Here is a 12477-nt window from a genome sequence, read left to right on the forward strand (position 1 = left end):
GTGAGCCTTCTTCTCCTTCTTCTGTTAAAGTCACTTTGAAACCCCAAGTTGTATTGGCTTCCTTCTGTGTTTTATCAACGCCCACCTCAGTCCCTTGCCCTTGTGCTTAAAGATACCATTCAGCTGAAACGTTCCCCTTGGATGCTGACTTAGGGTTGGAGGCAGATATGGCCATCCCAGAGACCCACTGGCAGCTGAATGTCCCAACACTCAACATCCACAGTCCTCGCCATCTACTCTGGTTTTAACCATTACCCATGTGAGCAGCCACTGCTGTTCACTGTCCCTTGTCCCAGGCAGCCCCTGCTCCTCCAGGTGCCCCCTGCTCCTCCAGGCCCCTACTGCTCCCTCTAGGCCTCCCTGCCCCTCCAGGCACCCCTTGATCCTCCAGGCATCCCCTGCTCCTCCAGGCTCCCACTGCTCCCTCTAGGCCTCCCTGCCCCTCCAGGCCTCCCTGCTCCTCCAGGCCCCCCAGACTATTTGCCAAACCCTTGCAGCCATTTCCACCTATTCCAAGCCACCAGTGACCTTGCAGTTGGACGAAATTGCCAGCAGATAAATTGCACTCAAACTGAATGGAATAGAGAAGTCTGGAGCAGGGCTCCTGGAGGATGACAGATGGGAAGGCAGCCTTTCCTCCAGCCTCACATTCCCATGCCCTCGTGGCTTTGGTAAACATCAGCTGAGCTCCTGAGTTCACCAAGACCCAGGGAACAGTGATGAGCAAGAGCTCTCTGGGCCTCAAGGAGCTTGCAGTTCAATAGAGAATCTGGGAACTTAGATAACCTGCAGCACAATACGGATAAGGACACATGTGGAAGTGTTTAGGCCATCTTTCTTCAAATGTAAGGGTTTTGCTTGAAAATGCAGCCTTTTGATTTAAAAGGTCATCAGAAAAATAGGTGAGAAGAGCTAAGAAAATTTTGGAAAACAGAAAACTGAGGAAGGATTTATACTGTCTGATATTGGAAAATTTTGTAAAAACTTTAAGAATGAGAGCACTGTGTTATCAGATGAATGGACAATCAATGAAATAGACAGAGAACCCAAAGCAGGTACAGGCCCACTTCCTCACTCCTTTATTACTTCACTCAGCTCACCGCGTGCCAGGCACGAAATTCTGAGCACTGAGGGAAAGCAGTGAACAAAAAAGAAAAGAAAAAAGAATCTCTGTTCCAAGTGAGGAAACAGACAAACATATGAAAATTAGAGTATGTCCAACAGTACAGGAATGCTGGTGAGGGCCGGAAATGGGCTGGAGGTGTAAAGAGGTAGCCAGGTAAGGCCTCGTGAAGAAGATCATATTTGAGTCAAGACCTGAGGGGGTGAAAGAATGAGCCAGTCAATGTCAGGGGAAGAGCATTCCACAGAGCAGTCAGCTTGTGCAAAGGCCCAGGGCAGGAGTAGGCCTGGTGAGCTGGAGAAACAGCCAGGAGGGCCACACGTCTGCAGTAGGAGTTGAAGCAGAAAGTAGATCCGTTCGAGGCACATTGGCTACTTGCCTGCCTGGAGTCCGGCATTGTCCTAGGCCCAGGGGATTCAAATACAGTCCAACAGGGAAGACAGTCACAAGATCAAAGTAATTCAGTAGCTGGGAGGTTCTGATGTAGAGGAAAGGCAAGGGTAGGTAGAAGGAGGAGACACTGGGAGGTTTCCTGGAGAGATGGCCCCAGGGTTGCGTCCAAGTCTTACCTTTCTCATTGAAATGATGCTCCAGGGTCCAAAGCCAATGAGAAGCTCACAGCTAATGCAGAGCAGCGGCCGCTCTGGGAGCAGCCTAGTGTCCCCGTTCAGCAGCGCCACAGCTGTGCTCCCGCCAAGTCTGAATCTGACCACACCTGCTTCCACCTCCCAGGATGCCAGCCAGTGCCAGCCCAGCCCAGACTTCAGCCATGATCGGCAGCTCAGGTACGAGACTGCCCTTGTTTGAAGGATAACCCAGGCATCATTTTACCCCATTCATTTCAGCTTTCTGCTTTAGACGGAGGCAGAGTTCAGACAGATTGTAAAGTGTCCACAGTTGATCTCAGCTAAGGAAGCAGAGGACAGGGCTTGGGGTCCTGAGGTCCAGAGGAAGTTACCCACTGCGTCCATCATCCTTTGAGAATGAAGCCAGGGGAGTGGGGATTAGGGTCAACCATAAAGGGTCCAGGCAGGCTGAGCAAGTGCTGCCACGACCAGTGGGTCTGTGGTTCAGGTGCTGATCAGTTTCCTATTTCCCCACCTCTGCTTAAAGGCTGTTGCTGAGCCAGCCCATCCAGCCCATGATGCCCGGGTCCTGTGACGCAAGGCAGCCCTCGGAGGTCAGCAGGACGGGACGGCAAGTCAAGTACGTGGACCCTGGCGGGAGGCAGGAGGCAAGCGCTGGCGGAATGGTTCCAGGCTGGCCAGCCTCACCCGCCTGGGCCAGCAGCACTCACATGAGCCTTGCACTAAAGGCAGGGTCTGAGTGTGCCCACAGCTGTGAAGGGGACACTGCCCCTCAGCTTTTCTTCTACCGTGTCCCATTTAAGCAGAAAAAACTCAGCGCTCCATGCTTAGAGCAGCACTGAATGAAACAATTCACACCCCGCCGTTTGCCATCATCTTCCGACTTCCTTACAGGTCTGAAGCCCTCACCCCTGGAGACATCCCTGGAGGGTGTAGCGCCATCCCCCTTCTCAAGGACCCTCCCCCAGGCTCCAGCTGACAATTCCGCAGGCACACTTGGTGCTCCCTGCTTCTGGCACTGTCCTTGGGCCCTTCCCTCCCAGACGAGCAGCCCCGGCTCTCCCTTCTCCACCCTCCTCTCCACTAGCACTCGCAGGACCAGAGCAGCTTTACTCAGCTACTTAATTCCTAGGGACAACGGTTACTGGAGACACGGGGAGAATAGTTTAAAAGTTGCTGGAAAACAGTTTCTGGCCCTTGGGAATGAGGCAGAAATAGAGCTATCACACAGACATCTGCTTCATATTAACACTGGCTGACTTCGTGTCCAGAGCTCACCAGGACGGTGCTAGCCAATCAGGCCTGGGATGCCCTCATGTAGAGGCCTCGCAGGCACCCCCAGGCCCCTCTCCCTGGAAGTCCTTCTTCTGTGCCCTCCTTCAGCCAGCACTGAGAGTAACGGCAGATGGTTACTGCCTTTCTGAGGGTCAGGGTCTGTATGTTCATTATTTCATTTCATCCCGATAAAATCCCCAGGGTGTAGGCACATGCTTGTTTTTTGTTTTTGTTTTTTTAAACCAGTGAAGAGGCTGGGCTTTCAAGGGGTTAGATTACATTCTCGAAGGCCACACAGCACAGATGGTGGGGCCGGAGGCCAGCTAACTCCAGGCCACAGGCCCTTTGGCTCCCTGAATCTTCAAAGTCCACCTTGTTGGCCCTGCCTGGGTCTCCCCACACCTCAGGATACCTTTCTAGGCAGCCTCTGCCCCTGAGACTTTCTGGCCCTCCTTTTGGTCACAGGAGGGTAAGGAGGGACCTGCAGGTGGTGGGGAGCTGTCTGTAAAGTTCCGTTCATGTCTATCATTAGGCGGCGGGAAGTGGGCTAGTTTTGCTTTCGGATTTTACCTGTTCTTCCTAAATGATCTAAATAAGTGGAAACAGGCCGGGCGCAGTGGCTCATGTCTGTAATCCCAGCACTTTGGGAGGCCAAGGTGGGCGGATCACCTGAGGTCAGAAGTTCAAGACCGGTCTGGCCAACATGGTGAAACCCCATCTCTACTATAAATACAAAAATTAGCTGGGCATGATGGCACGTGCCTGTAATCCCAGCTACTCAGGAGGCTGAGGCAGGAGAATCACTTGAACCAGGGAGGTGGAGGTTGCAGTGAGCTGAGATTGTGCCACTGCACTCCAACCTGGGCAACAGAGCGGGACTGTCTCAAAAAAAAGAAAAAAAGAAGAGAAAATGGAAGCAAATATTCTTGTTACATCACTTTCCAGAGATGCTTAAAATGCCATGAACTAGGCACGTATGGAAAGTTTTTCCTCTGGGAACTCTAACTGCCATTTTTAGTCAAATCGATAATTTATACCCTCCCCATCTCCCTGACTGTCTCTTCCAGACATGACCTAATGGTCCACCCTCCAGGGCGTGTCAGGATCTGCCTCCCACACACACAGATGCCTCCTCAGGGAAAGTCTGGAACACTGCCTGTCACAGATGACCCCAGGCAGCGAAATCACACCTCCAAAAGTATCACGCAAAGCAGACTTCTCTCCAGTCTCTTTAGACGTTTGCTCCTGTCCATAATCCCAGATTGTTCCTAAGTGGCCTTTCTCTGCTCCTTGTTAGTGGACCATTATCATCACCATCTCTTTCTTTTTTAAAAAATGTTTTGTTTTGTTTTTTGAGATGGAGTCTTGCTCTGTCACCCAGACTGGAGTGCAGTGGTGCGATCTTGGCTCACTGCAACCTCTGCCTCCCAGGTTCAAGCAATTCTCCTGCCTCAGCCTCCCAAGAAGCTTGGATTACAGGCCTGTGCCACCATGCTTGGCTAATTTTTGTATTTTTAGTAGAGACGGGGTTTCACCATGTTGGCCAAGCTGATCTTGAACTCCTGACGTCAAGTGATCCATCTGCCTTGGCCTCCCAAAGTGCTGGGACTACAGGCATGGGCCACCACACCTGGCCTAAGAATGTTTTATTATGGCAAAATATACATAATTTTACTATTTTAACCATTTTTAAGGGTGTAGTTCCATGGCATTAAGTACATTCACACAGTTGTGTGACCATCGCCACCATCCAGCTCCAGAACTTTGTCACCTTTTCAAACCGAAATCCTGTACCCATTAGACACCCACTCCCAATACCCCTTCCCCCTAGCCCCTGGCAGCCACCATCCTACTTTCTGCCCCTAAGAATTTGACAACTCCAGAGCCCTCATATAAGAGGAATCACACAACATTTGTCATTTTGTGACTGGCTTATTCCACTTTGCATAATGTCTTCAGGGTTCATTTACGTTGTAGCATGTGTGAGAATTTCCTTCCTTTCCAAGGCTGAATAATATTTCACTGTATGGACAAACCACTTTTTTAATCCATTCATCTCTCAGTGGACCCTTGGATTGTTTCTACCTTTTGGTTATTGTGAATAATAGTTTATAATAATTGTTTATTATATAGTGGTTTATTCACAATAAACCAAAATATGATTATACACATCCATGGATGTACAATTGTCTTTTTCAGGTTCCTGCTTTTACTTCTTTTGGGTATACCCAGAAATGGAATTGCAGGATCATATGGTAGAATGGTCATTGTGTGTGTTTAATTTTTTGAATAATTATCATACATTCATATTAGTCCATTCTCACACTGCTATAAAGACATGCATGAGCCTGAGTAATGTATAAAGAAAAGAGGTTTAATTCGCTCACCATTGCGGAGGCTGTACAGGCTTCTGCTTCTGGGAAGCCTCAGGAAATTTACAATCATGGCAGAAGGTGAAGCAGCAGCATGGCTGGGAGGAGAGAGAGAAAGAGGGGGAGGGGCTACACACTTTTAAACAAACAGATCTAGGGAGAACTCTGTCACAAGACCAGCAAGGGGGAAGTCCCCACCCACGATCAATCACCTCCCAGCAGGCCTCACCTCCAACACTAGGGATTACAATTCAACATGAGATTTGGGTGGGGACACAGAGCCAACATTTAACACAGTGGCTGCAGCATTTGACAATTCCCAGCAACAGAGCACTAAAGTTCCAATGTCTGCATCCTCAGCAACACCTGTTACTTCCTGGTTTTTTGATAATCACCATTGTAATGAGTGTGAAGGGACATCTCATTTTGGTTTTGATCTGTTTTGCCCTCATGGCTAGTGATGCTGAGCATGTTTTCATGTGTGTGTTGGCCATTTCTAGCTTCTCTTTGGAGATATGTCAGCCCCATGCCCGTTTTTTGATTGGGTTGTTTGGGTTTCTTGTTGTGGAGTTGTAGGCATTCTTTATATATTGTGGTATCCGTCTCTTATTAGATATGTGATATGCAAATGTCTTCCCCCACCCCATGGGCTGCCTCTTCCCTCTGTTGATAGTGTTGATAGTGTCTTTTGATGCAAAAAAGTTTCCTTTTTTTTCTTCTTTAAGACGGAGTCTCACTCTGTTGCCCAGGCTGGAGTGCCATGGCGTGATCTCTGCTCACCACAACCTCCACCTCCCGGGTTCAAGCTATTCTCTTGCCTCAGCCACCCGAGTAGCTGGGACTGCAGACACCCACCACACCTGGCTAATTTTTGTATTTTTAGTAGAGACGGTGTTTCACCACATTGGTCAGGCTGGTCTCGATCTCCTGACCTTGTGATCTTCCTGCCTCAGCCTCCCAAAGTGCTAGGATTACAGGCATGAACCACTGCGCCTGGCCAAAAGTTTCTTATGAAGTCCAACTTACTTGTTTTTTTCTTTGTTGCTCATGCTTTGGGTGTCATATCAATACTGCTTTCTTAAAGGACCTGTTTTCTCCTTCCCACGTGAAACAGGTACGCACAGAGCCAGACCGTGTTTCCAAATCCAGATGCACACCCCGTCAACAGCAGCAGCGCCCCGATGCCCGTCCTGCTGATGGGGCAGGCAGTGCTCCACCCCAGCTTCCCCGCCTCCCAACCGTCACCCCTGCAGCCCGCACAGGCCCGGCAGCAGCCACCACAGCACTACCTGCAGGTGGGTGCCACGGCCCAGGGGGCCCCCCGCGCAGGCCTGGGATCCGGGCCACACTCCGCACCCCGAGTCTCAAAGATATTTTATTCCCTTGCTTTCAAGGTTGTTCTATCCCTAGTATAGAAGTAAGCCCCAGAAAGATTCTCAGATTGTTTTTCATGCTTAAAGGTTATGAAGTCTATGTCTACGGAGTATGTGAAATTACGAGTCGGCTCTTATGCCTTATGTGATTATGTGCTGAAAAGGTTCCTTTTTAAAAAAGTAGTTTTTACTCAAGGATTTGCATCTAGACATGTTCATAGTTTTTAGAGCAGAAGTCAAAAAACATTGATGACTATGTTGGACTTTTCAGTGTGTTTATAGAGTCCTATATAAACATAAAGTGAAATCACATTTAGTTAAAGATCCATTAACCTGCCTTAGTAAATATAGTGATGTGTGAAATTGGACTTGCCAGGAAAATTTGGAGCTCATTTACATGTGGTCACTACTTAGAAGGCAAAAATCACTTCAGGCAAGTGCCAAGTATGCCAAAAGCAGGGAGGGTGAGAGCCACTGGTCTGCAGGTTCACGTGGGAGCCACACGTCTGCGTCTGCCAAGCTCCAGAAGGGCCTGGCCTTCCCTTGCCCATGTGCAGGGTGCCCCTCTTCACCCAGCCCTTCTGTGTCCTAGGGGGCTTCCCCCCTGGCCTGCAGCTCCACTGCACCTGCAAAGCCATGGAGAATGAGCAGAGGCTGAGTCCTCTTGAGTACTGTAGATAGCGATGAAGATAGCTGTCCTTGAAGTTCTAGAATGTAGTTTAATTCCAATGCTGCTAAGCCATCTGTGCTGTAATTTTCGGATCTCCCTGACCCCATGCATAGTGGGAGTCAACTCAGACTTTGGCTTTGCAGATCTTGTCAGTTCTCGAGACCCAGAAGTGATTTTGGATGGGAAATGAGCAACAGACAAGTTTGCACGCACCTGTTGCATACAGGAAGCAGGCTATGAATACAGAGAGCTCTTCGGCCCACTCACTGCCCTTAGGGGCCTCGGGGTGGGGTGCAGAAGGTGGGTTAGCACAGAGTGCAGTCAGGCTCGGATTTGGGAAGAGTGGGAGTGCTGTGGTGGGGAAGCCTTCGTGGAGGAAGGGACTTGAGAAGAGGCAGGGCTCAGAAAGCATCCACTGCTGAGTCTGATGTCCAGGAAATACCTGAAGTGTGGGTGAGGGTGAAGATAAAGGGACAGTGTTTCAGCCAGACAGCCTGAGCACAAGTTCAGGGCAGCTGTGCCTGGGCAGCTTTGAGAGCAGGGGGGTGCTGGGTTACTTGCAGGAGGAGATTTCATGGAAGGGAATAGTGGGTGGTAAGAGTGAAGTTTCCAAAGTCAGGCTTTGGCCAGTCAAAGCTTCTAAACTTCCAATCAAGATGCTCCTAGTAGGTGCTGGTGAATCTGGAGGTAGCTACGGTATCAGGGACCAGCAGTGAAAAGTGTGCAAACTGTATGTGTGTTGGGATTCTGCCCTGTCAACTATCTGCATGTGGCCTCAGGTTCCATCATCCAAAAACATTCTGGCTATAATGCAGATCATGTACACGTGTTTATGAAACCATTCCCCACAGCCACAGGCCTAGGCTGATTGGGCCAGAAGGTGCCCCCGCTATTGGCGGAGAAGTTGGCTTCAGAATTCACCCTAAGGTTCCTTTCGTCCCCATCCCCACCCCACCCCCAGGTCTTGCCAAAGCCACCTCTCCCCACATGACTCCCCAAGAAAGACAGCCCTATAGTCTAACTCAATCTGCAGCATGCCCCACACTGCCCTGTAAGACAGTTGAGGGGCAGACATCAGAACCACCTCTGAAGCCCTTTGTTCTTTTTTTTCTAGGTACAGGCACCAACCTCTTTGCACAGTGAGCAGCAGGACTCACTACTTCTCTCCACCTACTCACAACAGCCAGGGACCCTGGGCTACCCCCAACCACCCCCAGCACAGCCCCAGCCCCTACGTCCTCCCCGAAGGGTCAGCAGTCTGTCTGAGTCATCAGGCCTCCAGCAGCCGCCCCGATAGTGCCCCGGCACTGAAGTCGGGACACAATCAGCTTTAACCAATGGATGAGGGGGGTGGCCACAGGAGATGGGGAGAGGAGTCTGAACTAAACCCCTGGCTTTTGTGCACACTGCGTACGTTTCAGATCTCCTGGATGGTAACCATCTCTGGAGCGCAGTGCTTGCTGCAGTGGAAATGATCAGGAATACTGACGGTGTTTCTCTTGCCTCCGAGGTTCTTGGGCACACTCTATAGCCATACTGGACAGGAACCAGGTGCCCCGTGTAGGCGTCGTTGGTCGGTTTACCTTCAGAGATGGCGCATCTCGCTGCATCCCCCGAGAGTGCACTGGTTGCCCTAGCCACCTGCGGCCCGCCCATCTGCGCTAGCTGGCCTTCACTCTCTTGATCGTCTTTCCTTTGTATTGGAGAAGGACTGGGTCAGAGATCTGTTGGAGAGAGAGAATAAAGAGATTATTTTTCATTATTTTTAAATGGTTGTTTTTGTTTTAATTTGCACAGCTGCACAGAGGAAATAACTTAGGCACTTTCTGTTTTTTTAAAAAATAATAAGGTCTCATGGCTTCGTTCAGAGACCACAGTAACAACAACAACAGCCCACCAATCAGAGAAGCTGGTTGTTATTAACCAAGCTACAGATTCACACTTTCTGGCCTGAACCCTAATGGGATGAGGCTTTTCACCCCATGCCATGCTGGTGGTGATTTTTTTAGCCCCTAAATAAAACACTGGACTGTTTCCTGTTTACTTCATTGATTGCAACTACAAAGGTGGACTCAAAGCAAAGCACAATCATGCCAGCTTTTGTGCACACTGCATACGTTTCAGATCTCCTGGATGGTAACCATCTCTGGAGTTCAACATTCCAGAATTCTGCTGAGAACTCCAAGCCTGTGAGGGGAGAGGTTTCACAAGCCAGACAGGCCTGGGGGACTGCAGTCCCCAAGGAGACCCCGCCATGTGCTGGCCCTTTGAGTGAGAATGCTGCATCTTTCTACATATCTTCATGAGAATACTGAGAATTGGATTTTCCTTTTCAAAATGCACTTTGCTTTTTTTGTATGTTTTGTTGAGATGTTTCTAAAGAAAAGATTTTATGTAATTATAAGATGAAGCGTAGTGAATTGTACAGTCGTTGTAATAATGACCTATTTCTATATAAAATAAAATTGTATGGCTTATGTGTAAATTATTTTGTATCTGAGATACCAGTTCCTTTCCCAAATATAAAAGTATAAAAGTTTTCTGGTGTTTTTCTGTGAGTGAAAATTTTGTAATAAATTAACAAATTTGTACAATTTCCTCTGTCCCTTGTTATACATCCCTGCCTACATCTTTTCACCAGTAATTCTTTTTTTCTAATTTCAAGATGTTTCAAGGATAATCAAAGATATGGAAAAGATGAAAGCAAGCAATCAGTAAGTCAGGCAGAGGCGTTCAGCTTTTTGAGCTGCAGTATTTGCATCGGCCTGTCAGGTTCTGATCTTTGTATTAAAGTTTGTGCCAGAAAAACAATAGTTTACTGTAGAAATGACAGCAAAACAAAACAGAAAAAAAAGTTTCTGGAAACATCCCAATCTTTTTTTTTCTTTCTTTTAGACAGAGTCTCTCTCTCTTTCCCAGATTGGAGTGCAGTGGCACCATCTCAGCTCAATGTAACCTCTGCCTCCTGGTTCAAGTGATTCTCCTGCCTCAGCCTCCTGAGTAACTGGGATTACAGGCACCCACCACCATACCCTGCTAATTTCTGTGTTTTTAGTGGAGATGGGGTTTCGCCATATTGGCCAGGCTGGTCTCGAACTCTGGACCTCAAGTGATCAGCCCACCTCGGCCGACCAAAGCGCTGGGATTACAGGCATGAGCCACCATGCCCCGCCAACATCTTAATCTTGACACAGGTAAAATCCATGGAGGCGACCAAGACATTCTCCACCAAAGCTCTCATTTATAGCCCATCATTAAACTCACTCAGCTGGAACTGCATGGGGTTTCGCCACCAACATTTAGATCTCAGTGATGTGGGCAGCATATGTGTGTCTCCATATAAGATGTGTACACATATGCCATGCTGAGGGTGGGGGCATAGCCGCAACATCTAGAAGATTTCTGCCAACTACAGACAGCCACCCCATCATGAGGCTTCATGGGGCTGAAGGAGGGTACCCTGGTGTACTGTGGTTGAGAACCACTGCAATGGCAATGCCCTTTCCAAAAGCATCGGCCCAAGAGAGCAAAGTTCTTTCCCTGCTGCACTGCTATGGCTCTCTGCTCCTACTCCTGCCGTGCAGAATGCGGATGGCTCTTCCCAGTTCTATGACTAGGATCGGTTTTGGATGGCAGAGAGGGTGCCGTGTAAGTACATCCAAAAATTTTTACTATGCACACAATTGTTCTAATCCTGAGAAGAAGGTAAGTGAAAATATTTTGCGCACACTAGAACACTTACTCTTCAAAAGAACCAGAAATGAACCCCCTTCTTAAAAATGCTGTTTGAAACTGGATTCACTATTTTTACGTGTTTTATAAATGCAAAGGTTTCTAGATCTGATTTGTCTGTAAAAGAATTTGTATTTTAATTTGCTGTCAGCATTTTTTTAAGCAGAACAATATTTTTAATGGACAGCATATTTATCGTCCTAGGATTTTCTAGCTGGAAGTCATTTAAAAAGGGCAGAGTGTGCCTTGCTACTAATTTGATTTAGCTTTGCTTAAATCTTACACGTGTTCGGAATTTGGATAAACTCAGAAAACTCTTATTGTGTAATATTTCTTTAAACCCACATTCATCATGGGAATTTTAATCCCTAAACTTTTGATTCATTAAAGTTTGCTCATTAAAAGGCTATTTTGCAACGCTGTCCTATTTCCAGAAAGACCATGACCTTTCTATTCGGAAAACTATAAAGTCTTGGCTCATGTGAAATGACTGAAATGTGAACTCGGAGTACACTAAGTTTATGATCTTTTCAACTAAGTTAAAATGTCTCTACTGTCTCTAATTCAACTAAAATTCATGACATTAATTTTAAAATGTTGTTTGTGCATGCAACATGGGGAACTAGCCAACTGTTCTAAGCCATGACATTTCACACTCTTGTCTAAATTACCTGGCAACATTTGTTTTGGTACAAGACTGCTCTGGTTTCCTTCTTCACTTTGTGTAGGCACAGCCTGAAGGTCTCCAAGTCTGCCATTATTGTCCCAGAGAAATAACTAATTTGCATCCTCTAGGGACACCTGTTAGCAGCTTTTTGGGCAGACATGCATGAATTTCATACTATGCATACAAACAGCTTTATTTTTCTGGAGAAAAAAGCTCATTGGACACACAAAAAAGAACAGAACTCTTGTAGGATTTTTGCCTCACCACACTTAGGCGCATCTATGATATTGACTCATTTTTAAATTATAATTACCTTTTTTATATGTCATGTTTTATTTTAAGCATGCAGACAGGAACTCGTGGCCTTTTATGAACTCAACTTTTCTAATTGACCATTGTTATTTATTTCATGCTCAAATTGGTACAACCCGGCCAGTGAGAGCCGGCTCCTATGTTTGGCTCTTTTCTCTTTGTAGCATTACCCGTCAGAAATCAGACTCCAGATTTCCTTCTGGGAACAATACTGTCAAGGCCCATACTGATTGACTGATATTTTTATTTTTCCTATCTCAAGGCATGGAGACAACTACCTCCAAGGAGTCCTGATTCCTTTTAGTTAAAAAAAAAAAAAAAAAAAAAAAAAGAGAGAGAGATTAAAATCTAGACGCCTAGAGTAAG

The 12477-nt window shown here is 47.3% G+C and overlaps 1 protein-coding gene across 6 annotated transcripts in view; it reads left to right on the forward strand.

The window, feature by feature from the left end:
• NPAS2 (neuronal PAS domain protein 2) overlaps positions 1-9939 on the forward strand; it is a 176274-nt gene extending 166335 nt beyond the window's left edge. For 3 of the 6 annotated variants that reach the window (XM_008008192.3, XM_008008191.3, XM_038004221.2), the window contains 4 exons: positions 1718-1908; positions 2237-2329; positions 6472-6652; positions 8515-9939. In XM_008008192.3, coding sequence (XP_008006383.1) covers positions 1718-1908; positions 2237-2329; positions 6472-6652; positions 8515-8697 — 648 coding nt within the window. In that variant the 3' untranslated portion in view covers positions 8698-9939. Of the gene's footprint in view, positions 1-1717; positions 1909-2236; positions 2330-6471; positions 6653-7543; positions 8182-8514 lie in introns of those variants that run through there. The other 3 variants (XM_073023246.1, XM_073023247.1, XM_073023248.1) reach the window with 3 other exon arrangements.
• The last annotated feature ends 2538 nt before the right edge of the window (positions 9940-12477 follow it).

This window comes from Chlorocebus sabaeus, chromosome 14, assembly GCF_047675955.1.
Source record: "Chlorocebus sabaeus isolate Y175 chromosome 14, mChlSab1.0.hap1, whole genome shotgun sequence".
Classification (NCBI taxonomy): domain Eukaryota; kingdom Metazoa; phylum Chordata; class Mammalia; order Primates; family Cercopithecidae; genus Chlorocebus; species Chlorocebus sabaeus.